The sequence below is a fragment of the Bison bison genome, unplaced genomic scaffold (genome assembly GCF_000754665.1).
Source record: "Bison bison bison isolate TAMUID 2011002044 unplaced genomic scaffold, Bison_UMD1.0 scf7180017864038, whole genome shotgun sequence".
Lineage (NCBI taxonomy): Eukaryota > Metazoa > Chordata > Mammalia > Artiodactyla > Bovidae > Bison > Bison bison.
This window is the reverse complement of record NW_011494610.1, coordinates 3,032,177-3,056,604: the sequence shown is the minus strand read 5'-3', so window position 1 is coordinate 3,056,604 and position 24,428 is coordinate 3,032,177. Positions and strand designations below refer to the sequence as shown.

Here is a 24,428-nt window from a genome sequence, read left to right as displayed (position 1 = left end):
GCTTCATTCCTTTTCCTCGCGCGGCGTTGCCGAAGTTATTCTCGGGGCCGGGGCGGGAGGGGTGCGGGGGGGTCCCCCCGCTTCCAGTCCCTGGGGGTCCGGGACACCCAGATCACCTCAGCCGGGTATGGAGCGTGATACGAGCCTGGCCCAGGTGTCCGACGCGGGGGTTGGGGGGCAGATCCCAGCACTGTCCCCCCCCTTCGGCAAGTCGCTGGAAGTCTTTTGTGTTTTGGTTACTAAAAAAAAAGGGGGCGAATGCCGTCCCTGCCTCCGAAGGCTGGTAGGGTTCAGTGAAACGGGGCGTGGGAAGCGCTTATCAGGGTGCCAGACCCACAGCGTGTCCCAATACACCGCCTGCATAGTTTATTAGCGTGATGTTAGGGTCAAACTTAATGGGTAGAGAGATTGGACCAGAGTTGACCTACCTACCCGTTTTGGGTTTCCTTAGAGGCGGAAACGTTTCAGCTTCGTGCCCACCGCCAGCGCCGGGGCATTGTTTTGGGGTGGTCAGCATCTGAAAGGGGCGTCTGTTTCATGGGGACACCCTGAGCCGGCAGTCTGTGAAAGATAAGTGTTGTTATTTCCATCTCCTCCGCTGAGTCAACTGCAGGATTTTCACCAGTTCCCTCAAGTCTATGAGCAACCTGTTCTTTTTTTTTCTTTCCCCCTGCCCATCATCCGGCTTCTTGTTGTCATTCCATTTCTGGGAAAGTTTCCTTGAGTTTAGCAAACCATTCTGGAGCACTTGCTGTGTTTGTCAGGCTCTGGAGGGAGGGTGTCCGTGTCCGGAGCTGGAAAAATGTCTTGTCTTTTCTTGCCGCTGCATCTCTAACTTCTGACTTTTTTTTCCCCTCACCGCAGCTTTGCTTTTAAGTCCCCTCTGTCCCCGCGGGCCGGCCTTGCTTTTAAGCCCTTGCCCCACCTCCGTGTTGCAGTGTTGCTTATGTGGACGTTTCCTTCTGTTCGGCGAAGATGTGTGCTTCCGTCTGTTCTGCCTCTGTTCTCTGGCTGTGGGGACGTTTTTAAGGTCACTCTTGCCCTTTTGCTTGTCGCTTTCATCGTTTAGAGGGTGGTGGAAAAAGAGACCAGATTTTTGGTTGATTTTGGACTTTTCAGGAATCAGTGTGCTTACCAAAGGTAGATTGCACTGCAGCTTGTTGAAGTCAAAACTAAAAATACAGTGGGGTGGTGGAGGGAGCTTCAGTCATCCTGGTCACGGGTGGGATTTTTAGTTTTTAATTTTTATTTCTTTTGTTGGTGGTGATTATTTAGTTGGAGCATAATTGCTTTCCAGCGGTTGTGTTAGTTTCTGCCGTACAACCTTGTGAATCCGCTGTATGTGTGTCTATATCCCTTCCCTTCTTAGCCTCCCTTCCAACAAGTGGGATTTTTACACAGCAGCTTGATTTGAAGATACTGAGTTTCTTTTAATTCTGTTTTCAGTTGTCCAGTTGTCCCCTTCATTAAGGAAACTCAGTTTATGGGGGTTCTAACTTATGGAAGAGTGAGGAAGGTGTGTTCGCTCTGCTGACTGACCCTCCTATTTCATAGGGTTGTTTTAGGTAGTACATTTCCTTCTGAACTTAAACTTTGATTTACACCCATCTCTCAGTAACACACTGGATGCAAAGTGGCCTCCTGGATTTTGACGTTTTCCTAGAATTTTTTGACACAGTCTTACATCCAAGAAATAGTTTAAAGTCTTTGGATGACTCTCTAAAAACAGCTATACAGGCAATACAAAGCATGTCTTCTGCCATATTCAAAATTGTAGTATTAGGGAAATGACTTTAACTCTGCAGTTGATAATCTAATTTTAAAAAAAACATTTTATTATGGAAAACATACAAAAGTCGAATAGTACAGAGAACCCCCTGAATTGATTATTCACATTTGATAATTATTAACTCATAGCCAAGGTCAGTCTTGTTTCATGTAGTGCCCCCTCCCCCAAACTAGGTTATTTTGAAATAAATCCTGAATATCATACAATTTTACCAGATTGCCCCAGACTCTTAATCTGTCACAAGGTTTACTTTTAGTGGAATCATAGTTCTTATTTTGTTTGTTGGGCTTCTTATCTCTGTTTATACATGATTACTGTATATCGGGGCAGGGGGGGGCGGAACTTAACCACCCTCAAAGACCTATCCAAAATGCTGCCCTGCTTCTTTGTGTACAATATCAACAGCTATTCACTGTAATTGAAAAGCAATCATAAATACATATATCCCTAATCTTGTTTTGGTGGAGGCCTACCTGTTAAACCACTTTTAATGGAGAAAAGCTTTGTGTCAAAGTTAAAGTACAGTTAATAATTCATTATGAAACCTCCAAAGTTTCTTTACAGTAGTTGTGTAAATACACTATCACCTTAGGGTAAGAATTAAGCAAAGGATATTTTATTTCAAAGATTTATTTTAAAGATGGCCACTCCCCACAATCTGCTGTATTTATAAACCAATTTTGTAAATAAGAATGAATTCACAGCATGAATATTCATGTTTTTCCTTCTCATCTAAAAAGAGATCTCTCTTAGAATGGAGGTTGACAGGAATATTGTGTTTGTTACTGTTACTTTTGAAATTTCTGGTTATGAACAGTTTTCAACTTGTAGACCTGTCATATCATTATTTCAATTGTTCAGATTTACTTTTGAGCTTAATCAGTTAATTTACTTGTTAGTTACTACAACCTGGAAGATGAGCAGGAATATGCCTGCCTCTTAAAATTAGGGAGGGGGGAAACCCAACCATTTTGATATCTAAGAAAGGACACAAAACATAGTTTATTTTTAAAAAATGCACAGTGTTTCCCAGTAGGCGTTAAGTAAAACTTTTAAATATTTGGAATTGTTACTGTTAGTTCAGACTAAAGTGCTCACTTTTAAGATTCGGCCAGAAAGCCTATTTATATACAGATTATCTTAAGTTTAGAGATGAGCATGACTCATGGAACTTCCCCCTCTTCGATTCTGAAGTCTAAGCCATTAACATTCTGGATATAATTATTAAACATGGGCTATAGCGTGCTGCTTTATCCAGAGTTTCTCTCCAATAAGACTTGACCGTGGGCGGAGGCATAGAGTGGGTCTCAGCTTATGGGGCAGTTTTCTCTGATGTGCTTTGACTGGATGGAGTGAGAAAGAGTGAAATTCACCAGCAGAAAGATGAAACTTTCATGAAAAAGGTATCTTTCTGTAGGATGTCGTATATCAATACTAGAAGCCTAGTTTATGAGTTTCCAAACTGGATCATATTTGATGTCCTACTTAGTAACAAAGAATTGCTCAGTTTGGGGAAATATTAATTTCTCTCCCTCAAATGAGAGCTTTTGGAGTTGCTTTATTTCTCTCAGAATAGGATTTGGCGCTTTCAAAATTATTTAGAGAACTTTTGTTTCCCTTATGTATGTGTACGTATTATATATGTGTGTTCATTGAGTTGTTGTGTAAAATTATTTTTTCAATCAGTAAAGTTCACAAGCTACTATTGTTAAGTTATATTGGTGCTGCTGCTGCTGTTGCTGCTGCTAAGTCACTTCAGTCGTGTCCAGCTCTGTGCGACCCCAGAGACAGCAGCCCACCAGGCTTCCCCGTCCCTGGGATTCTCCAGGCAGGAAGACTGGAGTGGGTTGCCAATTCCTTCTCCATATATTGGTGCAGATTCACCTAAAAAAAAAGTTTAGAGAATTTTATAGCATATTTTTGTTTCACATTAGATCTGTAACAGATTGTTTCAGATTAACTTCTTGTGACAGAGACCTTTGTAGTTAAAATGCTTCTGGTGAATTTTCTGCATGGGCTTTTCCTTAAATGCTTGGTTTTGACCAGGTTTTATCCAAGAAATATAATTTATACATTTAACCATAAGAAGACATTTTAGTTGCTATGGTTATTTTTCCCTAACATTTTGTTATGAAATTTTTCACACATATAACAGTTTCAAGAATTTCAGTGTACACCTCTGTATTTACCACCTACTTTCTGCCATTATTTTACTATATTTGCTTTATCATGTGCCATTTCTGTCTGTCCATCTCTTTTAATTCATTAATCTGCTTTATTTTCAGTACATTTCCAAGTAAATTATAATATCAGCACACAGCATGATTATCTACCAGAGTTAATCTTAATTGAGACAATTCTACAAGGTATTCCTTGATCCTGAAAGCCAAGAGCTTTGTTGACTTTTGTTTCCAAATTTTATTTTAGTTACAGAACTCTTTGCTTTATTTTTTTGGCTGCACTGTGCAGCATGTAGAACTTCCCTGACCAGGGATTGAACCCGTGCCCTCTGAAGAAGAAAACCAGAATCTTAACCTCTGGACCACCAGGGAAGTCCCAGAACTTTGCTTTCTAAAGGGAATTGTTTTAAGAACTTTTTGCATGAAGATGTGCTTATCCATGTATCAAGTATTATAAAGTTTGAGTAATGTTGATCAGATCCTTTCTTCTCACATAAGGAGATAGTAAGATTATAAATATGCAGCTATGTTGATCTTAACAAATGCTGCCAGATGGATGGCTTGGATATATTTTGCTGACAGCTTCATGCTCTGAACTAAAAAATTCTCTGAACTATCAAGGATAATTATTTATTTTAATAAAATGGTAGAATGAGGAAATTACTGCCAATAGCTTATTTTAAATATGTACATTTCCATAGAAGTGAATAAGGCTGATGTAAAGTGATTTGTGTCACCAGATAAATGGAGGTAGAAGCAAACTCTCTTCAGACTTAATTATATTTTCTGAAATAACATATGTTCAATTGTTAAAGGAGTATATTCAGGGGACTCCCTCAAAGTATATTTACTGAAAACAAAAGTAGGAAAATCTATCCAAGAATGTATTTGCTTTCAAATAAAAATTGGTCTTCTAAATATTAAATCTGTAGCCCATCTGCTTCTGTTTAAACTGGAATCTAATTTGGAAAAGTGTGATGACTTTTTGAGTTTTTAACAGTAATGAAAGCAAAACAGAAAATTGTTTTATCATATAATAGAGGTCATAATTATCCTAGAGGCCTTTTGAAATGTCTGCTGAACTACAAAGTCTAAGAAAACCTATTTAAATGCCCTGGGGTCTTTTCCCAAAATGAAATGGTTGCTCATCAGATTGTGTGTCTACCTGAGGTATCGGTACAGTTGGTTACCCAGTGAGTGTGGGTTGATTTTAATCAGCATGTTCTCTACTTCCATTAAAAAAAATTTTTTTTTACAAGTGGTGTGTAACTGTAAGTTTATATTTATAGATGTTTTATGACTGAGGACAGGATCAGTGAATTTGCTGGACAATTTTTGCTACTATTTATTGAGCTCTTACCATGTGCCAGGTTAGGATTACAGGGTGAGAGTTACTTGATGCAGCAAAGGAATCTGAAAGGTCAGATTGAATTTATTTAATAATATAAAAGCTGCTGTTGATTGAGCTCTTCCTTTGTGCTAGAGGTTGAAGTGGACACTTTATGTTGTATTTCTGATCCTCCTGAGCTGCCTTTGCAGTGAAGGGTTGTAATAGCTGAGATCCATCCAGGAGGCCTGGTACTGGAGCGGGTCCTGAGCTCCTCCTACTGAGCACGCCGTCTCTAATTATTCTCAGGTGCTTTTTGTTTAGGATGATTGATTCTGCCGGTCAACAGTGCTTTCTTCCCAGTTTTCCCACCCAGGGCAGTTAGGATGAATTTTGTTCACTAAGGCTTTAGACCAATCCGGGAAAAAGTTTGGCTCAGTAATACTCAGTCTTTTAAATGAATGCTGTGTCATTTCCTTGAAGTAGCTTGGATTTACAGTTTCCTTTTATTTGTTGTGATAGATTGCTCCAGTCAACTTATCAACTGTTAGGCTGATTCAAAGGTTGAGGGTAGGGCTTAGAAGTAAATGGGGAGGAGGAGGTTTCCTTAGCCTTTCCCTAAATTATTGCTATAATCTCCCTTCATGAAGTTTATTATAAATGATTGATTAACTATAGACAAGATTGTTGCTAAGAAAACTGGTTTCTTTAGAGTCGCGTTATTCTGCTTTATTGGAAATGAGTTAACTAAGCCTCTAACTTTATAGAGCTGTTGCCCTCTTTGGTTCCCAGCCATTTCGAACATTCATTTCCTGGCTGACGGTACTCAGAATATTTAATGTAACTTTCTATTTGGTATTGGACTGCCTCTTAAACAGTTTTTTTTTTTTTACTTTCTTTGAATCGATGATCCCCTGAATGAGAAGCCTCTTTGGTTCTCCAACTCTGCAGTCGTCATCTCTTATGGCTAATCTTAAAAGGCTAGATCAGTGAAACTAAGTGTGCCTTTGGTTTTGGCGTTTTAGTGAGATGGTATTTGAGTTTCCATTCTGTGTTTAATCTCAACCAAGGTGTTGTAAGTGTGTCTCATTAATCAGGAAAAGGTGTTGGAAATAGGTCTTTTCTGGGAAGGGAGTGAGCAGATAATGCTTCTTAAGTGGCTACTGTATTAGCTCCTCTCAGGCAGGAGCTTTGGGATCTACCTGCTGCTAAGTCACGTCAGTCATGTCCGACTCTGTGCAACCCCATAGACGGCAGCCCACCAGGCTCCCCCGTCCCTGGGATTCTCCAGGCAAGAACACTGGGGTGGGTTGCCATTTCCTTCTCCAATGCTTGAAAGTGAAAAGTGAAAGTGAAGTCGCTCAGTCGTGTCCGACCCTCAGTGACCCCATGGACTCCAGCCTTCCAGGCTCCTCCGTCCATGGGATTTTCCAGGCAGGAGTACTGGAGTGGGGTGCCATTAGATCTTGTCTAATTCTCGCACATTTTTTTCTTTTTTGAAGTCCATGCTTTCTATAGATTAAAATTAACTGAGGCATGAATTTTCTACCCTTGCAGATTCCATCCTGATACAGATAGGGCCACTGTCTGCCGTTGCCATTGTGATTTGGTATAAAATGCTAGGTGGTCCTTTCCTCTGTTAGCAGAGAATTTATATGTAATAATAAGTCTGATTATTCTTGGATGCTCATGTTCTTTGTTGCACAGTTTAACCTGCTCCTTGAAGCTCCATGACACTTTACCTAGATGACAGTCAAATATGGTTAGGTAAATAAGTTTCCTTTTGGTTTGTCGTAGAATGAACCTTTAGAGTCTGAACAGTTAGAGGATGACTGCCTCAGGGAACTATTTTTCCCTGTTAACTCAGAATTTATTAAACACCAAACAAAAAAGAATAAAGTAAAAAATTTTTTTGGAGGGGATGAGGTTGTTTTTAAGTTTGTTACAGTCTTTTTTTGCCCGTTTACAAGGCATGTGAGAGCTTAGTTCCCCAACCAGGGATCAAATCCACGCCCCCTGCAGTGGAAGTGTGGACTCTTAACCCCTGGACCCCCAGGAAAGTCTTATATATTTTTTTCTTTCTCAAATAATGTATCTTAAGCATAATTTATTAGTATTATAATGTTGGTTACTGTGTACCCTAAGAAAGTGATGTTTAACAGCTGACTTTGGTGTGACATGTCATCATTTACAAGCATTTCACCTACATTACCAGTTAATCCACCCAGGAATAATATGATTATGGTTTATTAATCATGTGAAATTGGTGGCAGTAACTCTATTTAACATATTAAAAGGTTGAGCCTACAGAGTAAGTTGCTCAGGATGATTCAGCTGAGCACCAAAATTGGGACCCAGCCTCAGATCCCCAGTCGAGAGCTTTCTCGGCCACTCCTTCTGGGTTGTCCTGCCCTCAACGCTTTGAGGGTGCACTATCCTTTGTTTACCAAATAAAATTCTGAGGTGTAATCAAGCTGTTAAAAAAAAACAGGTTTCTGTACCTCACCCAAACAGCCCTGTAATAGCTAGTCTGCCTTATCCTACATCAGTGTCTTGCAGCCAAAGTGCCTTTTATGTTTTGTTGTGTCTTCTTTAGTGATGAGGTAATGTGTATTACAAATGATGTTACTACTAATTAAAATGCTACTGTAAATTATTTGGAGAAGGCAATGGCAGCCCACTCCAGTACTCTTGCCTGGCAAATCCCATGGACGGAGGAGCCTGTTAGGCTGCAGTCCATGGGGTCGCTAAGAGTCGGACACGACTGAGCGACTTCACTTTTACTTTTCCCTTTCATGCATTGGGGAAGGAAACGGCAACCCACTCCGGTGTTCTTGCCTGGAGAATCCCAGGGACAGCGGAGCCTGGTGGGCTGCCGTCTATGGGGTTGCACAGAGTCAGACACGACTGAAGCGACTTAGCAGCAGTAAATTATTTATTTAAATTTGTGTGGGTTCAAGGTTGTTCCTATACAAATGTGGAGTCCGTGAGGACAAGAACTTGTGTACTCCTCTCTCCCTAGTGCCCAGAATAGTGCCTACAATGTAGTGGGTGTTCAGGAAGTACTTGTTGAGTTGAACACAACAGTGAGTTTAATTCACTCTCTTGCATTCTAGTGTGTTTCTTGAGTGGGAAAGAAAGGGAGTTGGGCTTAACCTATAGTCTTCTCTGCTGCTTCTTGGCGTGAATGCTATAAACATACACGGATAATAACCATGTTGGCTTTGGAAATGGTTGGGGATTTAAAGAATAAGTTTGCTCATGGAAATGTGAACGTCTATGTGAATCTCAGCTATCACTTACATGTGTTGAGACGTTTGAAATCCAGGTGGTTGTAGACTGCCCTCCCCCCACCCCTATTTTCCTTGCTGTTAAGTTGCTGGCAGTTGTTTCTCACTGTTTTCTGAATCTATTAATAGCAGCTGCTTTATTCCATTTGAATTTTTTTTAAATTAATTAATTTATTTGGCTGTGCTAAGTGTTAGTTGCAGCATGCGGGACCTTTCGTTGAAATGTGTGAATTCTTAGTGGAGGCATGTGGGATCTAGTTCTCCAACCCGGGATCAAACCCAGGGCTCTTGCATCGGGAGCACGGAGTCCCAGCCACTGGACCACCAGGGAAATCCCCCATTTTAGTTTTTTAACTTCAGGTTTGGGCTGGAAAACCAAACCTACCAAAAGCATTCAGCATAGATTTAGATGGGCTTGGATTGAGGAAAGCCCCATTGATCAAAGGCACAGGCTCTGTTAGGTGGCCTTAGACACCTGTTTGGGCTCTGCACAGGCCTTTTCAGTTCCATTCATGCTAGTCTTTGAATGGGCAAGATTGTGGAACAGTAGGGTTCTAGATTGGAAAATTGTTAGTGTAGTATACTATTTACAGGAAGAACTTGGGTTGTTAAAATACTGTAGAACATTAGAACTCATAATTTTATTTCTGAAATTAGTTGGACAGCAAAGCTACTTTTTATTGCTTATTAATCACAGTAGCAGTGTGTAATTGAAATGAGCAACATTAAAATTATTTTATGTTGTAAGAATGCAAAAAGCATCTCAAGGTAAGGAATTCTGTTTGTTACTGACTATTGGCCATTTAAAGAGGAGGAGCCGCTAGGTAAATGAGACTTGGGAGTTTGAGAGTTAAACTCTTATGTTACCTGAAATCCAGTCCTAAAGAATGATTATGGTTTTAGATTTACTAGAGGTAATGTGTTTTTTCATATTTTGCAGTTTAATATAAGAATACTTGTGTACAGAGTGCCTTTTTGTAAATTTTCCCATGTAATTGCATTTGCATCATCAAGCGTATGGTAAGGACATTTATGCCCTAAAGTATTTAACCAGTAGTTAAAAGAGGGGGGCTGCAAATTTAAAAATCAGACTTGTGTGGTTGGAAAATATTTTATGTCTGGATCCTTTTTTTCCTTTTCGGCCACACCATGTAGCTTGAAGGATCTTACATCCCCAGTGAGCAATCGATTGAGCCCGTGCCCTAGGCGCTGAAACAGTGGAGCCCCAACTGCTGGACCACCAGGGAGTTCCCTTGAGTTCCTTTTAAAAAATTAATTTCCGAGGTATTCATAGTTCGCTTAGCAGGAAGTAATTAAGGCTTAAGAAGGACATTTCTGTTGTCCCTTATGTCTGTGTCTGCGACGCGCTTTGCACCCAGTCGGCTCCCAGGCAGGTGTGTCTTCTAGTAGACGCTACAGTGTGCTGCTGCAAGCCTTGACTTCACGCTTTCAGAAGCTTCCTGGTAAATTCAGCAATATATATCTTTGTTTTCAGAAAAAGATTGACTCTAGTAAAGTACCATGCTTTCTTATTTTCCAGGAGTTTCCTAACCACGTAACTAACCTCTCAGAACTGAACCAAAACGACATTGTTGCTGAAGCACTTGTTTTTAAGGTATGCATAGTTTGGCTCTATAATTTCAGGCTTGTTCATAATCTATAATGTTTTTGAATTCTTCAGTGATTTATATGGAAAATGGCTTTTACTTCTGGCTATAATATTAGAGAAACAGAAGAAACTTTTATGTAGTTTGATTTCTTTTTACTTTTAGGATTTAATTCGAAAGTAAATACAGGGGAAATTGTTGAAATAATGTAAAACCTTCTAGCCAGCCCTACCATGTACTTTAAATGTAGAGACATGAAAATTGACCACTGAAGCGGCATTAAACATAGCATCTTGGTTATAGAAACTTTATTTAGTTTGCCTTTGATTTAGAGATTTATTTAGAGATTTGCCTTTGATTTTTGCTAAAACCTTCTAGCCAGCCCTACCATGTACTTTAAATGTAGAGACATGAAAATTGACCACTGAAGTGACATTAAACATAGCATCTTGGTTATAGAAACTTTATTTAGTTTGCCTTTGATTTAGAGATTTATTTAGAGATTTGCCTTTGATTTTTGCTAAACTTGGTTTTTAAGCTGGTGGGAATAATTCAGCATTTTCTATTGTGAATGAAAACAAATTCCATTTCCCACTGGCTGCTTTTGATTGTCTCAACCAAAAAAGGTTTACAGTAAGCGTGTTCAGGATTTTACAGTCCTTGATGAGGAGACTGCAAAACACACTGCAAGCACTGGCCCTGCTCTGTGCTCTGTAGCAGTCTCCCTCTAAGAGCTGGAAGCCCATCATCAACACCCTCTCTCTGAGGTGGCGATTAGGAGACAAGTGAGCCCTTGCTTTCCTTGGGAATGAGGAAATTGATGCAAAAGAAACTGTTATACAAAGCCCAGGGAAATGGATATGTATGCACTCAACACACTGAATTTGTAAAATACTTTTCTTTTCAAAGAACTGAGTAACTGTTACAGTGCCTCAGGATTCCGTCAGGGTTGTAGCTTTCAGATCACTACAGCTGAGGCTTTGTCAGAGAGCCTTTATGTGGCGCTTTGGGCAAACTGAGGCAAGCAAGCAGTGGATTGCCAGGAGCTGGACATAGAATTGCGGTCTGAGGTGGGAGTAGAACTGAAAGCTACAACTCAAAAGTTTGATCTGATTTAACATTGTTGGTTGCTACTTAGCAACAAAGGGCTTCCCAGGTGGCTCAGTGGTAAAGAATCCACCTACCAATGCAGGAGACGCGGGTTCAATCCCTGGGTCGGGAAGGCCCCCTGGAGAAGGAAATGGCAACCCACTTCAGTATTCTTGCCTGGAAAATTACATGGTCAGAGAAGTCTGGTGGGCTGCAGTCTATAAAGTTACAAGGAGTTGGACACAACTGAGCACACAGCCTTAACAGCAAGGCCGGTTTCTTAGAAACGTAAGTCTTGGCACTGGTCCGTTTTGCCTGAAGATGGTGGTAAATGCTGTTGTGTTTCTAGGTAGATGGCACAGGGCTACAGTCTACAATTTCTCTTCTCTGAAAGGAAAAGCCAGTTAACGGAGTTGAACCAAGCCCCTTCTTATTCAAGATATGGTACACAGTACTACTCTTAAAAATCTCCAGCGAATCACAGATGGATATTTTGATTTAAAAACATTTCCATTTTGGGAATGCCTTGGTGGTCCAGTGGTTAGAACTCCTTGCTTTCACTACCGAGGGTCCGGTTCAGTTGCTGGTCAGTGAATTATAGAAGATCCCACAAGTTGTGCTGCGTAGCCAAAAAAACATACCAACCTCTCAAACCCACTTCCGTATTTACAAAAATAATGTATTTGTGTTATTTTTAAGAGTTTCTTCTAGAAGAAGGGAGATTGGCGGGGCGGGGAGCTCTTGATAAGGTTTCAAGCCTAGAAAAGAAAGATTTGCAACTTGCTAGGCTGCAGAACGAAATCTTTTTTTTTTTTTTTCACTTTAGCCTATGGTATGGTGTGATAGCTTTTCTGTGATAAACAATTAATAATGAATTCTCTTTTAGGAAGTATTTCTTTAAATGGACTACCCAGTGGTTACATTTGTGTGGAAAGAGAGTTGCCCACTGCCCACATGGCATTGGGCCAACTGTGTGAGGGCTGCAGTCAGGCTCTTGTATTGGGTGCAAAGGTCTTGACGAGTCTGGGTTTCCAGGTGTTATTTTTGGCTCACTTTATTGCCTTGCAAGTGATTGTGCCTCAGCATGGCTGTTTGTCCTGTGTCTTTCTCCTGGGCACCAAGTACATTGCTGTCTCTCTTTCTTTTTCCTCTTAAGTAGTTCAGTCATATTTCTTTTGAAGAACCTTTTATTATTGTGTGATTTGGTATATGGGCCTGTTGTTGAACATTATTTGCTCGACATTGACATTGTCTTTTTGGAAATGATTATGTAGGATGATAATGACTGCCGTGTTTCTGTGCTTCTGGTGCTCTGCCTACGGGTGTTTGGATAACCTTTGGAGTCAGTGAAGTGCTGTCTTTGTGGGGGTAGGGGGTGGAGGATGCTGCTGGAGGGGAGGTGAAGGTAGGGTGAAGTGGTGGTTGGGGGAGTGAGTTCACTTGCAGAAAACTGTATAACCTCATTGCAGCTAGAAAGATGTCTGGGAGAAGGATCTTGGAAGTAACCTGTTGGATGTAAGGGAATGATGTGGGTATTTTAGGTATATTTCAAGACTTTTATAGGAAAAGTGGTTTGTTCCTTAACTTTTTGTTGTTGTTGACGAAGTTGCTCTAAGTAAAGCCTCTCAGAAGCTGTAGAGAACAGATTAATAGATGTACAGTTGGTTGCTTAAAGAGCTCTTCTTGTGTCTTTGAGGAAAAGTTTAACAAGTAGTTCTAGCACTTGAGAATGTACAGTCTGCCATAGAAGAGTTCACATGTAGTAGAGGCTTAATAGATTTTGTTGAATAGTGAATAAATGTATCCTAAAATTGCCGTTGGTACTGCTAAAGCTGTGTTATGGTGAAGCACAGATCCTTCATATCTGTGTACCCATACTATGTAAGATTTATTAAGTTGGCACAGAAGTAATTGTGGTTTTTTCGGATCGTGAATTTTAAATCACTATAACTAGGCTCAAACACATCTTTGTTACTTAAAGTAGGGATCATTACAATCAACATATTTTTGTCAATGAGAAATAAGTTAGTTTATTCCTGTAGCATAAAAATCTGTGCTTCAGGATTCAACGAACTCATGGAAAGCATCTTCTGCCTCCTGCTGGTTGTGGAAGCGTTTTTCCTGCAAAAAGTTCTCGAGATGCTTGAAGAAGCGGTAGTCGTTTGGTGAGAGGTCAGGTGAATATGATGGAGGAGGCAAAACTTTGTAGCCCAATTCATTCAACTTTTGAAGCGTTGTGCGACGTGCGATTGGATGTTGTGGAAAAGAATTGGGCCCTTCTGTTGACCAATACCAGCTGCAGGCATTGTAGTTTTTGGTGCATCTCATCAATTTGCTGAACAGACAGAAAGCTGTAGTGGATCAGACAGGCAGCAGACCACCAAACAGTGACCATGACCTTTCTCTGGTGCAGCTTTGGCTTTAGGAAGTGATTTGGAGCTGCTTCTCAGTCCAGCCACTGAGCTGGTCGTCGCCAGTTGTCATATAAAATGACAACTTTTTTTAATGACACTTTTCGTCGCATGTTACAATCTGATCGAGAAATGGTTTGTCGTTGGCGTAGAGCAAGAGAAGATGACACTTCCGAACGATTTTTTTTTTTTTTCTGGTCAGCCCACAAGGCACCCACTTACTGAGTTTTTTCACCCTTCCAATTTGCTTCAAATGCTGAACGGCTGTAGATGGTAGACGTTGAGTTCTTTGCAGCCTCTTGTGTAGTTGTAAGAGTATCAGCTCTGATGATTGCTCTCAGTTGGTCATCGTCAGCTTCTGATGGCCGTCCACTACACTCATCTTCAAAGCTCTCATCTCCTTTGCAAAACTTCTTGAACCATCACTGCACTGTATGTTCATTAGCAATTCCTGGGCCAAATGTGTTGTTGATGTTGTGAGTTGTCTCCACTGCTTTACAACTCACTTTGAACTTGAATTAAAACTTGCTCGAATTTGCTGTTTGTCTAACATCATTTCCATAGTCTAAATATAAAATAAATAGCAAATAATGTCGTTCGCAAAAAAAAAGTGAGAAATGTGCATTAAAATGATATATTAATACAACATAACCACATTTAAGGATGCATTTCCAGTATCAAATGGCAGGGTTTAACAGGGCAAAATTGCAATTACTTTTGCACTAACCTAATAATAAAGGCAAGAAGGGGAAATACTTAGTGCGGTGTTTTGGCTTTTAAAAGCTTGTCCAGAATTGGGATGACTTTTTTCTTTTCTTTTTCTTTCCTTCCTTCCTTTTTTTAAAAAATACATCTTGTTTGGAAACATCACTTATTACAAAAGGGAATGATGTGTAGATTGCACAAAAGTATGGACACTTATGTGTTAACGCTGTTAAAAAATGGGTATTAGTAATAGAAATGATGTTTTCCCATAATTGCTGAAGTAGATGTTTCATACTGCGCAGTTTAGCAGTCTGTTAGTTGAAAGGGATTGGTACTAAGCAGTACTGTAGGTGGTTCTGTAAACTGTTTCTAGAAGGATCTGCCTTTTTGTGTATTAAGTCACTCAGGCTGTGCACTCAGTATGGCCCAGTTTTGGTAGATTCATTGGCTGAGTTAGGAATGTGCATTTTGTGCCTGATCACTTTTTAGCACATCATGTACAATTTTTCAAAATGCTTTTATAATGTGCCCATATTCCCCTTACTGCAACCCATTAAAAAGTACTTGACACTTGTAAAGTGGAAATTGCCAGGTGAGACTGTTTTTTATGAGATTTTTATGTCGCCAGGCCCAAGTTAGGATCTGGGGGGACTTGGAATTAGGAATCTTTTAAAAAGAGGTACCCATAATTCTTGTCATCTCACCACTCACAATGTTGTAGTCCTTTATTTGCATTCCGTAAATTTAGGATTTGAGAACAGGATGAAAATGGTTTCTTGAGTTGGTATCTCAAGCTCCCCAATTAGAGGAAAAAATCAGTAGATGAACGGTTCTCATCTGTGCTGGAGGCAGGAGGCAGGGAAACAGCACAACACAGGCTTCACAGTCAAAAGGGTTTCCAGCCTCAGGGAAAACTGGAGTCTTTGTGTTTTAAACTTTTCAACCTAATTTTCCTGTGTGTGAAATACTCTTCTTCTGTAAGAAGACTCTAATAAAGCATTTACATCTCTTTTAAGTCCCTAATTTATCTGATGGAAAACAATGCTTAAAGACAAGTGTAAAGGAAAGTGTAAGTTTTCATTTAAGGATTTAATCTCAGTATGGTTGAGCAAAAGGTTCTTAATTTATGCGGAAATAATATCTCTGAAATTCTGTGATTCCCCTGAATGCTTCCATGAACTATATAGATGGCAGTAGTGAAAAGCTTTATTTGTAGCTGCCTGACTTCTCTTAGGGGAAGAGCATCTGTTTGGGTAAAATATTAGCATCAGTATTTCAGGGCCTTTTGAGATGAAAAGGGGTTTTCTTTCCTCTCTGAGAATATGAGCGCCTCATACATGAGCAGGGTTCTGCTCTGTGAACGCACATGTATGTGCTAGAAATGGCACCCCTGCTCCTCTCCCCGCTGGTCACCAGTAGGTTCTCCCATTTCCCGGATGTGACGGCCAAATGATGTCTCCAGGTACTGTCAGGTGTCCTTGGGGAGCAAAATTGCCTCTTTAAAACTATTTCTTTAGATTCTATTTTCAGGCTTAAAAACACATAGGAAAGTTAAATTAGTAAATGACTTAAAAGGAGTACTGTGCTGAATTTTTATTGGCCATATTGCAAACTAAAAAATTATAAAATATAGAGCCTTATTAGGGTTTAAAATATTTTCTGTCTGCAGTTTTGAACTATTTATTTCAACCAGTTGTTTGAAAGATAAAACTCCTCCAGGTGTACATGAGGTTAGCATTTTTGGGGCAGTCTTAATTAATATCCTGTTTGTTTCATTTCTCAACTTCTAGCAAACCTATGAATTTATGCCTGTCATTGGAAATGCTGGCAGTGGGCCTGCTGTAAAGAAGCTAGCCAACAAAGATCCCTTTGGGCCCCACCCTTTCTAAATTTAGTTCATTCAGTCTCAGACTCTCAAGAGCCACCCAGGGCAGAGTTGGGTTGCTTCCCTGGGTCGGGAAGATTCCCTGGAGAAGGAAATGGCAACCCACTCCAATACTCTTGGCTGGAGAATCCCATGGACGGAGGAGCCTGGTGGGCTACAGTCCACGGGGTCTCAAAGAGTCAGACACGACTGAGCGACTTCACTTTCACTTTCTGGGATGCGGGTAGACTCTGGAGCAAACATTGTGCTTTTGGCTTATGTTTGGACCTGTGATCTGTGGTTGGTGTTGTGAAGTTGTGAGTACAACTCTCAGTGGTTTTGTTTTTTTTGCACGGGAGGGTAGAAAAATGCCGTCAGGACAGAGTTGAGAGAGAGGGAGAGAATGAATAAGAGCAGGAGGGGAAGATTGAGAGAGAAATATTTATATTTTGGCAGCTGATTGAACAATGAAAGGAGGTCATAGCTGCCTTCTAAAAGGTTTTGGACTTGTTGCTTGACACTGGCAACTTGTCTGCTAAGACCAGTACCCAAATCTTCAGTGCATCTCCTCTGTTATTTTGTTCTGATTTCAAAAGTAGACAGGAAACAACTGTAATGTTGGAGAATTGTGTCGTGTAAGGTAGTATTTATGCCTGTTACTAACCAAAGTCATAGTTTAGCCAAGGTGCTTTTGTTTCTGATTTTTGCCTTGTTTTGAGTTTTGTAGTCCTTTTTGCTCTCTGCAAAGGGCTTCCCTGGTGGCTTAGATGGTAAAGAGTCTGCCTGCAGTGCGTGGGGAGACCAGGATTTGATCCCTGGGTTAGGAAGATCTCCTGGAGAAGAGCAGGAGCAACCTGCTTCAGTATTCTTGCCTGGAAAATCCCATGCACAGGAGCCTGGCAGGCTACAGTCCATGGGGTCACACAGTCCATACAGTCCATGGAGACACGACTGAGCAACTTCACTTTTTCACTTTGCTCTCCACGAGGGAGGGTGTTCCAAGACTTCAAGTAACTTAAGTGCTTTGGTCATTCATCTGTTTGTAGAGGTTTGGCTTTAATTAAAAATCATTTTGAGACTTAACAAAAAACGAAAGTAACAAATTACTTTATAGTAGAACTTCTAATTTGTTAGTTTGCTGGTTTCTGCCTTGCTTGGCTTTTTCTGTTCTTTGTTGCTTAATGGTTATTTTTGAGTACTTTTGATTTGCTTAAACATTTTCAGCTTTTTGAACGATGGCCATGAAAATGAGCAGAACTGTCCTTATTTTTGACTGGTGCAGAAATTTAAATGTATTTAGAATTAATACCTTTGGAACTTACAAGATACAATAAAAATCTTCTCTGTTCCCTTCATAAGCCACACTAGTAAAATTGTCAGCCTGAGATCTGTTCCTCTCTTCTGCATCTTCTCCACTTTTGCTTTTAATAATAAACATACTGTAGAATGTTCTTTGCTATTCTGAGGATCCATGAGCATGGTTGTGGGTGCAACAATTCTTGTTTGGAATCTGTAAATAAATGAGACTATCTCAAACAAACCTTACAGGAGAACAAAAAGGTCTTTTATCATCATAAGGAAAAAGAAATGGCAAAAAGGAGGAATTAATTCTCTTTCTTCAGTCAACTTAAAGGAGAGCTCCAGAGGTGCCATTCTGAGCACATGGCCAAAAAATGGAAGCCGTGTTTACGTTCACCAGTAATTGTGTTACAAACCCAGTTTACTTTCAGTTTCTTATCATTTTGAGCCCAGAAACCTTTACCATATCCCATATTCAGTGGAAAGCTCTTCATGTTTTTAATTTGATTTTTTAATGCAGGCTATAGTTTATAATTCTTAGTATTCAACAATAAGTATTATTGTACCCTGCCGATAGTCTTTGTAAAATGAGCGTGCAGGGTATGTGGGTGTTGTAAGTCATTTTAAAACACTCTGGGGGAAAAAACACTATGAGAAATTCACAAAGCTAGTGAATCTTACTGTACATCACAGTTACAGACTGAACGGGCTGTTTTCATACTTGAGTAGGTGACACCAGTTTTTGACTGAATATTGGCAATTACATATCTCTTCTATAATTTATCTTTTTATTTTCTTTCCCTTACAACTTTCAGGTAGAACTTTAGACTTCATAGCACTGAATTAACCTGCACTGAAAGCTGTTTACCTGCAGTTGTTCACTTTTGTTGAAAGTGACCATGTCTCAAGTTCAAGTGCAAGTTCAGAACCCATCTGCTGCTCTCTCAGGGAGCCAAATACTGAACAAGAACCAGTCTCTTCTCTCACAGCCTTTGATGAGTATTCCTTCTACTGCTAGCTCTCTGCCCTCTGAAAATGCAGGTAGACCTATTCAAAACTCTGCTTTACCCTCTGCATCTCTTACCTCCACCAGTGCAGCTGCAGGTAAGCGTGTGATCCAAGTGTCTTCTGTTTCAAATGTTTTCTTAGCCTGTTTGCTGACCTGATAAGTAGATTGCAGATACAGGGAGCTCTTGCACATTTACCTTCAAGAAGCAGGAGAAAGTATACTGCCCACACTTCTTTATATCAGATATAAAACACACTTGATAATATACTGGCTCAATAGAGGCCTTTTACAGACTATTTCAAAGTGTAAGGAGAAAATTGGAAACCAAACTGTAAAGCCTACTCTGTTATAAACTGGTAGCTGGCAGAAAAAAATTGAGCAATAAATACCACTTGGGATATTCATTGTTATATGGGAAAATTCTGCTGTTAAAATGATTTCCCAGAACTGATTTGTAGCTGTAAGTACCCTTTTTGGAGGTCTGTAAGATTTATCCCAAGCAAGGGGACAGCCAGATTTTGGGATACAGAAGAATGTGTTGGCATTTGCTAATTTTTATTTTGACTAAGTTTAAATTGCCATCCAGAGGTGGTTGAGAAATCACAGTGAGGGCCAAAGAGAAATTGAACAAAGCAGCAGAGATGTTTAAAAAGGAAGGCCTCAAATTTGAATATTAGGAAAACAAAAATGAAATAAAAATATCCATGGATTGGAAAAGACTTGGAACCCCTGGGGAAATAACCCTTAAAAACAATATTCTGCTCCCCATATCTCCCCCTCTCCTCATCCCAAGTTGCAAAGCTAGTTAACGGGGGTGTCCACACAGGTGTCTCTGTACTGGAGTCGCCTTATAATAAGCTCTTCGCGGCCCTTGATGCCTGACATCTCCCTTGCATTTCCTCCTCCATCCTCTCGCTTCCTTGCTTTGTACCTCTCTCCTTAGGGTTTCAGCTCGTCCCACTCTCCGCTGCACAGACTCGGTCACGCTGCTGCCTCTGGACTTCTTGGACCAGCTCCCCAGATGGCGTTCTTGACTTGTCACAGTCCCCTAGAGGCTCAGGGTTCCCCCTGTTTGCCATTTGAAAACCATCTTAATAGGCAATGGCATGGACTAGTTCAGTCCTCTGGGATTTAATTGCTATCTCTTCTAATGTGTTCTTATATCCACATTTTGTTGACTTTATAAAACTCCCGCCCTCCAAGACCATTTTATTTTACTTACATAATTATTAAAGATAGGTAAAGTCTGAGGATGGCAGCCTCTGGAGATAAGACGAGAAGATGTCCCAGGAAGGAGAAGTTAACTATTTGGAAAAAGACAGTCGTTTAAGAAATGGTATTGGCATATTGCGTTTTGTGAAATAATGAACAGGGTACAGCTGACAACTGTTGTAGTAACCAGTGTGTGTATGTGTCTCTGCTCAAAAGACCTCATTGTTATTCCCTTGGTTATAATAGCAGTCCCTCATCCGATTTCAAATCTTGTGTGCTTGCCATGGTTTAGTTATTCCTGTGTTTTCTGTTCTCTCTCTTTTGAAGACACACCCCCTCCTAGGTTACCTGACTTCAACTGGTTCAGAAAAGATCCCAGCTGTGTCTTCAGATACGTGCCCTCAGTGTGGTTTGCAGTTTTGCATTGCTGTTGGCTCTAAATCATTAGACGTTGCGTTTGTTTTCCCTCTCTTCATAGCCCTGGAGAGCCGCCGTCTCTAACACTGCTAGTTGACCTCAACGCTCTCACATTATTTTTCAGTTCCTTCTAACATGGCACACCCTAAAGAGAAAACCCCAATGTGTCTTGTGAATGAGTTAGCCCGTTTCAACAAGATTCAGCCTGAGTATAAGCTTTTGCGTGAGCAAGGTCCAGCTCACTGTAAGGTAAATATTGTCCATACTGCTTGTGCATTTATAACCCACTAGGAATGTTTTCTTTCTTTTCATACAGTTGCAAGTGATGCAGTGATTCAAAACACATATTTGAAACTGCTGAGGTGATTTTAAAGAGATGCAGAAGTATAGATTTTGGGCGAGTCACTTCTTTTTTCCATCCTTGCAGAGTGGGTCAAACAAAAGAGATGCTTCTCTGGGGGATATTTGGCTTTTAAAACTTCAGTTAGCATGTGGTTGTTTAGGATTCTGAATCAAGACAAGTCCCAAGCACCTGTGAATGGTTTCCTGTGAGTTTTCCGGGCTCTGGGCCTTCTGGCTGCAGCCTCCGTCTGGCTCCTTTCCTGTTCGTTTGCACATGCATAGGTACCTTAGGTCCGGGCAGGGAGAGGAGGAGAATGGGAAATCAGTGTTGCTTCTTGTTCAGAATCAGATACAAGGTTTGAATGTGAGAGGTGGAAATTAATCTCCTTGTGAGTACATGGGATTATCTCTGATTTCAGGTTCCCTTGTCACTGTCACCTTAAAGGATGAAAGACTGACTGCAATTTGAATTTTTACTATTTGTTATTCAGGAGTTCAGACTTTTAAGCTTGCTTGATATCTGTGCTAATGTGCTTGGACCCTAAATGTTTGTGTATCTGGTTTTATCTTTTGCAACTACAGTATGAGAGAGAAGGAATTAGGCCTATTTCTGATTCTAGCCTTGAAGTAAGATAATACAGTTTTATAAGGATGAGTTGTTTGTCTCTTTGTGCCTCAGTTTTCCTGACATGCAAACCTCAAGCCTTGAATGATACCAAGTTTCTCTTTTTTCTTGGACTAAAAGTAGCATTGACCACAATTATGAACAGGCCCCAAAGGGCAGCACATTTTGGTTAGTTGCCTTTGGAGTCAGGCAGATTTGGGTTTGAATCTTAGCTTCTTACTAACTGGGTGACCTTGTGCAGGTTACTACTTTTTTTGAAACTGTTTCCTCATCTGTAAAATGGAGATAATAGTACCTACCTGATAGGTCTATTGTGAGAATATATGTCAAAGTGTGGAGTGCAGTGTCTGGCACATAGTAAATGCTTGAGAAATGGTAGCTATTACAATTAAGCAATTATACATTTAAGAAAAACAGAAATTTCCCACTCTCATGAAGGTAGTTTTAATATTATTCTAAAGCATAATTATATTTGAAATATTTCTTTACTTTTAAAAGGCAATTAGCCAATTTTTTGGTAACTGTTCTGTTTCTTCTACAGGATTTTTTTTGCAGATCTTAACTTTGGGATTCCCTTTATTAACTGTTTTTGGTATTTTTGGAAATATGTACTGTCTCACTTGAACTTTGGTACCTTTTAGGTAATTTGGCTGTGTGTTCAGTCTGTAGCTGCTTTTTTTTTTTTTTTTGCCTACAAGTTCAAAGAGAAAATTTTATTCCCTCCTAGATGATTATTAGACTATTTAAAAAGTCAGAGGTCTGGTGTACTTTTAATTCTGTCTGAACTGAGATCTAACCTCACCACTGCCCCTCCACACAGAAGGCAGCAGCATGGCAGCAGCACCATCGGGACAGTCGTGGAGAAAGGCAAGACTGACCGTGAAATTAACTCTTTTCTGTCTTATAGCGTTTTACCCCTTCGATGTGTTTCTGTGAAAGGATCACGAAAATGACTGAGGGGTTGCACAGCATTGCAGGCTGCTTCTGCTGTTTGACTTCTCGTGCCAGCCAGGGTTTTGAGTTCATGCTACGGTGCTTTAATGAGTAACTTTATAAACTGCAACATAAATACAGGAGACCCCTAATATTTCAAGGAGGGTGAAGGATTCTTTAATTTTTCGCCCTGTAGTGGAAACTGTGCACTGAGGGAATCCTGAAGTTAAGACCTACAAGAAAAATCAGCTGTAAAGGCAAGTTGCCCCCATCCCTAGAGGCACCAAATTTAAATGACCTACTGCTAAGTCACTTCAGTCGTGTCCGACTCTGTGTGACCCCATAGACGGCAGCCCACCAGGCTCCCCCGTCCCTGGGATTCTCCAGGCAAGAGCGGGTTGCCATTTCCTTCTCCGATGCATGAAAGTGAAAAGTGAAAGTGAAGTGCTCAGTTGTGTCTGACCCTCAGAGACCCCATGGACTGCAGCCCACCAGGCTCCTCCGTCCATGGGGTTTTCCAGGCAGGAGTACTGGGATGGGGTGCCATTGCCCTCTCCGTTAAATGACCTGGACATACTCACATCACCATTTCTCATGTGAATTATTTGTAAGTTAAATAAAGTGATAGATTCCGTGATAAAGAAAATCAGAAGAATAAAAGCTCCAGAGCAGTGAATCTCAACCATTGAAGTGCATCAGAATGACTTTGGGAGCTTATTGAAAATACGCAGGCTCAGGCCTCCCTTCATGCTGTTCTTTTCAGTCAAAACTCCTGGCACGTGTATTTTACCAGGCTTCCTGGGTTATTCTTCAGATGCACACAAGTGTTAAAGAATCACTGTGCTGTGGTGGGTCCTAGTGTTTTTTGGATGAATTATTTGTCCAATTCTGATGGGATTAACATAACCTAACTTTACGAATGGAGAGTGCACACAAGTTCCCTTTATACTTAAAAAGGAAAAAAGAGGCTTGTCATTGTCCGCAGTTGTTAAGGGCAAAATTAGCTCTTTTGAATGCCTCCTTAGAATTGAGTTCAGAAATGTTAGATCTTTGCTTGCAGTGAATCTCATCTTCTGAAAGAGGGGGCAGTGTCTGAATAGCACAGTCTTAGAAAAGTAGAAGGTAGCATTGCACTACCTGAATGACATTCCCAAATTCATTTGAGGTTTTGGCCTAATGAGATTGTATTTTCAGACAAGAATCAGTGAACAAATTACAACAAATGCTGTCTTCATTTGTATGAGGTACTATTACGTGTCTAAATTAAGCTTGCTAAACTTCTTCCATGAGAAGAAATGGGAAGACAATTTTTATTTGGATGGCTTCCAGATAATTAGCATTTAATATTTTAATATATAAGAGAACAGTTTTTAATTTCTGTGCTTATACCCATCTTTCAAAAGATGTTTTTTCATGGAGTGCTGTGCAGTACAAGTTGATGATGTTTGTATCTTTTCATGTTTCTAGAAACAGTGAAAAGGGGGTGAAGGGATAAATTACAAAGATGATGACAGGCCTTTTAAACCATGACCGTAAATTATGTTCAAGGTCCAAGTGACATATTTTAGTCAATATCAGGTTTCCTGAATTGAGAGCTCACAATTTTCATTTGTAGGTGTTTACAGTACAGCTAACACTTGGAGATCAGCACTGGGAAGCTGAAGGAACTAGTATTAAAAAGGCCCAACACACAGCTGCTGCCAAAGCTTTGGAAGGAGCAAAATTTCCTAAACCTATAGTCCGCCCTTTTCGTAGCGAAGGAAGAAATCCAGGTATTATGCGTGGGCCAAGACAGGTTCCTTTCAAAAGTGTGTCTAGAGGTATCCGTTTAGTATGTATATGAATTCTTTCTTAACTCACTTGTTGATTTTGAAAGCACAGAGTCTGCACTACCAGTGGCAAATGCTTATCTTTTAGGAATCTTAACCTTACTCTAAAGCAGTGGTTCCCAGTCTTCAGCCCCTTGATGCTTGATGATCTGGAGAGGTGGTCACGGGAGGTGGGGAATGTCACCAAACGATTTCGGAGACTTTCAGAAAAGCTTAATGAAAGGAATTTTTTTTTTTCTTTTGATAAGGGTTCTATAGATTATGAGAATGTGGGTTTTAACTAAAATCACTTCAACTTTGTGTGGTAATATTGATTATAACATGTTGATCGTAACCCCAATTGTCGGTTTTATGTCTCTTGATAATTAGCAAGAATGAGAAAATAGATATTTATTTCTTAAATTCAGATTAATAGATATCTCTTCAGGCAAGGGTCCCAGTTGGGGAGAATACTGTTAAAGAGGAGTGTCCTGTGAAAGCTTGGGGACCACTGACCTGGC

At 40.2% G+C, this 24,428-nt stretch overlaps 1 protein-coding gene across 7 annotated transcripts in view; it reads left to right on the top strand.

Annotated features, from left to right (window-relative positions):
• Positions 1-165: 165 nt before the first annotated feature.
• Positions 166-24,428, top strand: part of STAU1 (staufen double-stranded RNA binding protein 1) — a 61,504-nt gene continuing 37,241 nt past the window's right edge. For 2 of the 7 annotated variants that reach the window (XM_010835073.1, XM_010835072.1), the window contains exons 1-4: positions 9,877-10,201; positions 18,377-18,665; positions 20,324-20,448; positions 23,715-23,871. In XM_010835073.1, coding sequence (XP_010833375.1) covers positions 18,461-18,665; positions 20,324-20,448; positions 23,715-23,871 — 487 coding nt within the window. In that variant the 5' untranslated portion in view covers positions 9,877-10,201; positions 18,377-18,460. Of the gene's footprint in view, positions 1,031-9,876; positions 10,202-18,376; positions 18,666-20,323; positions 20,449-23,714; positions 23,872-24,428 lie in introns of those variants that run through there. The other 5 variants (XM_010835074.1, XM_010835075.1, XM_010835076.1 and 2 more) reach the window with 5 other exon arrangements.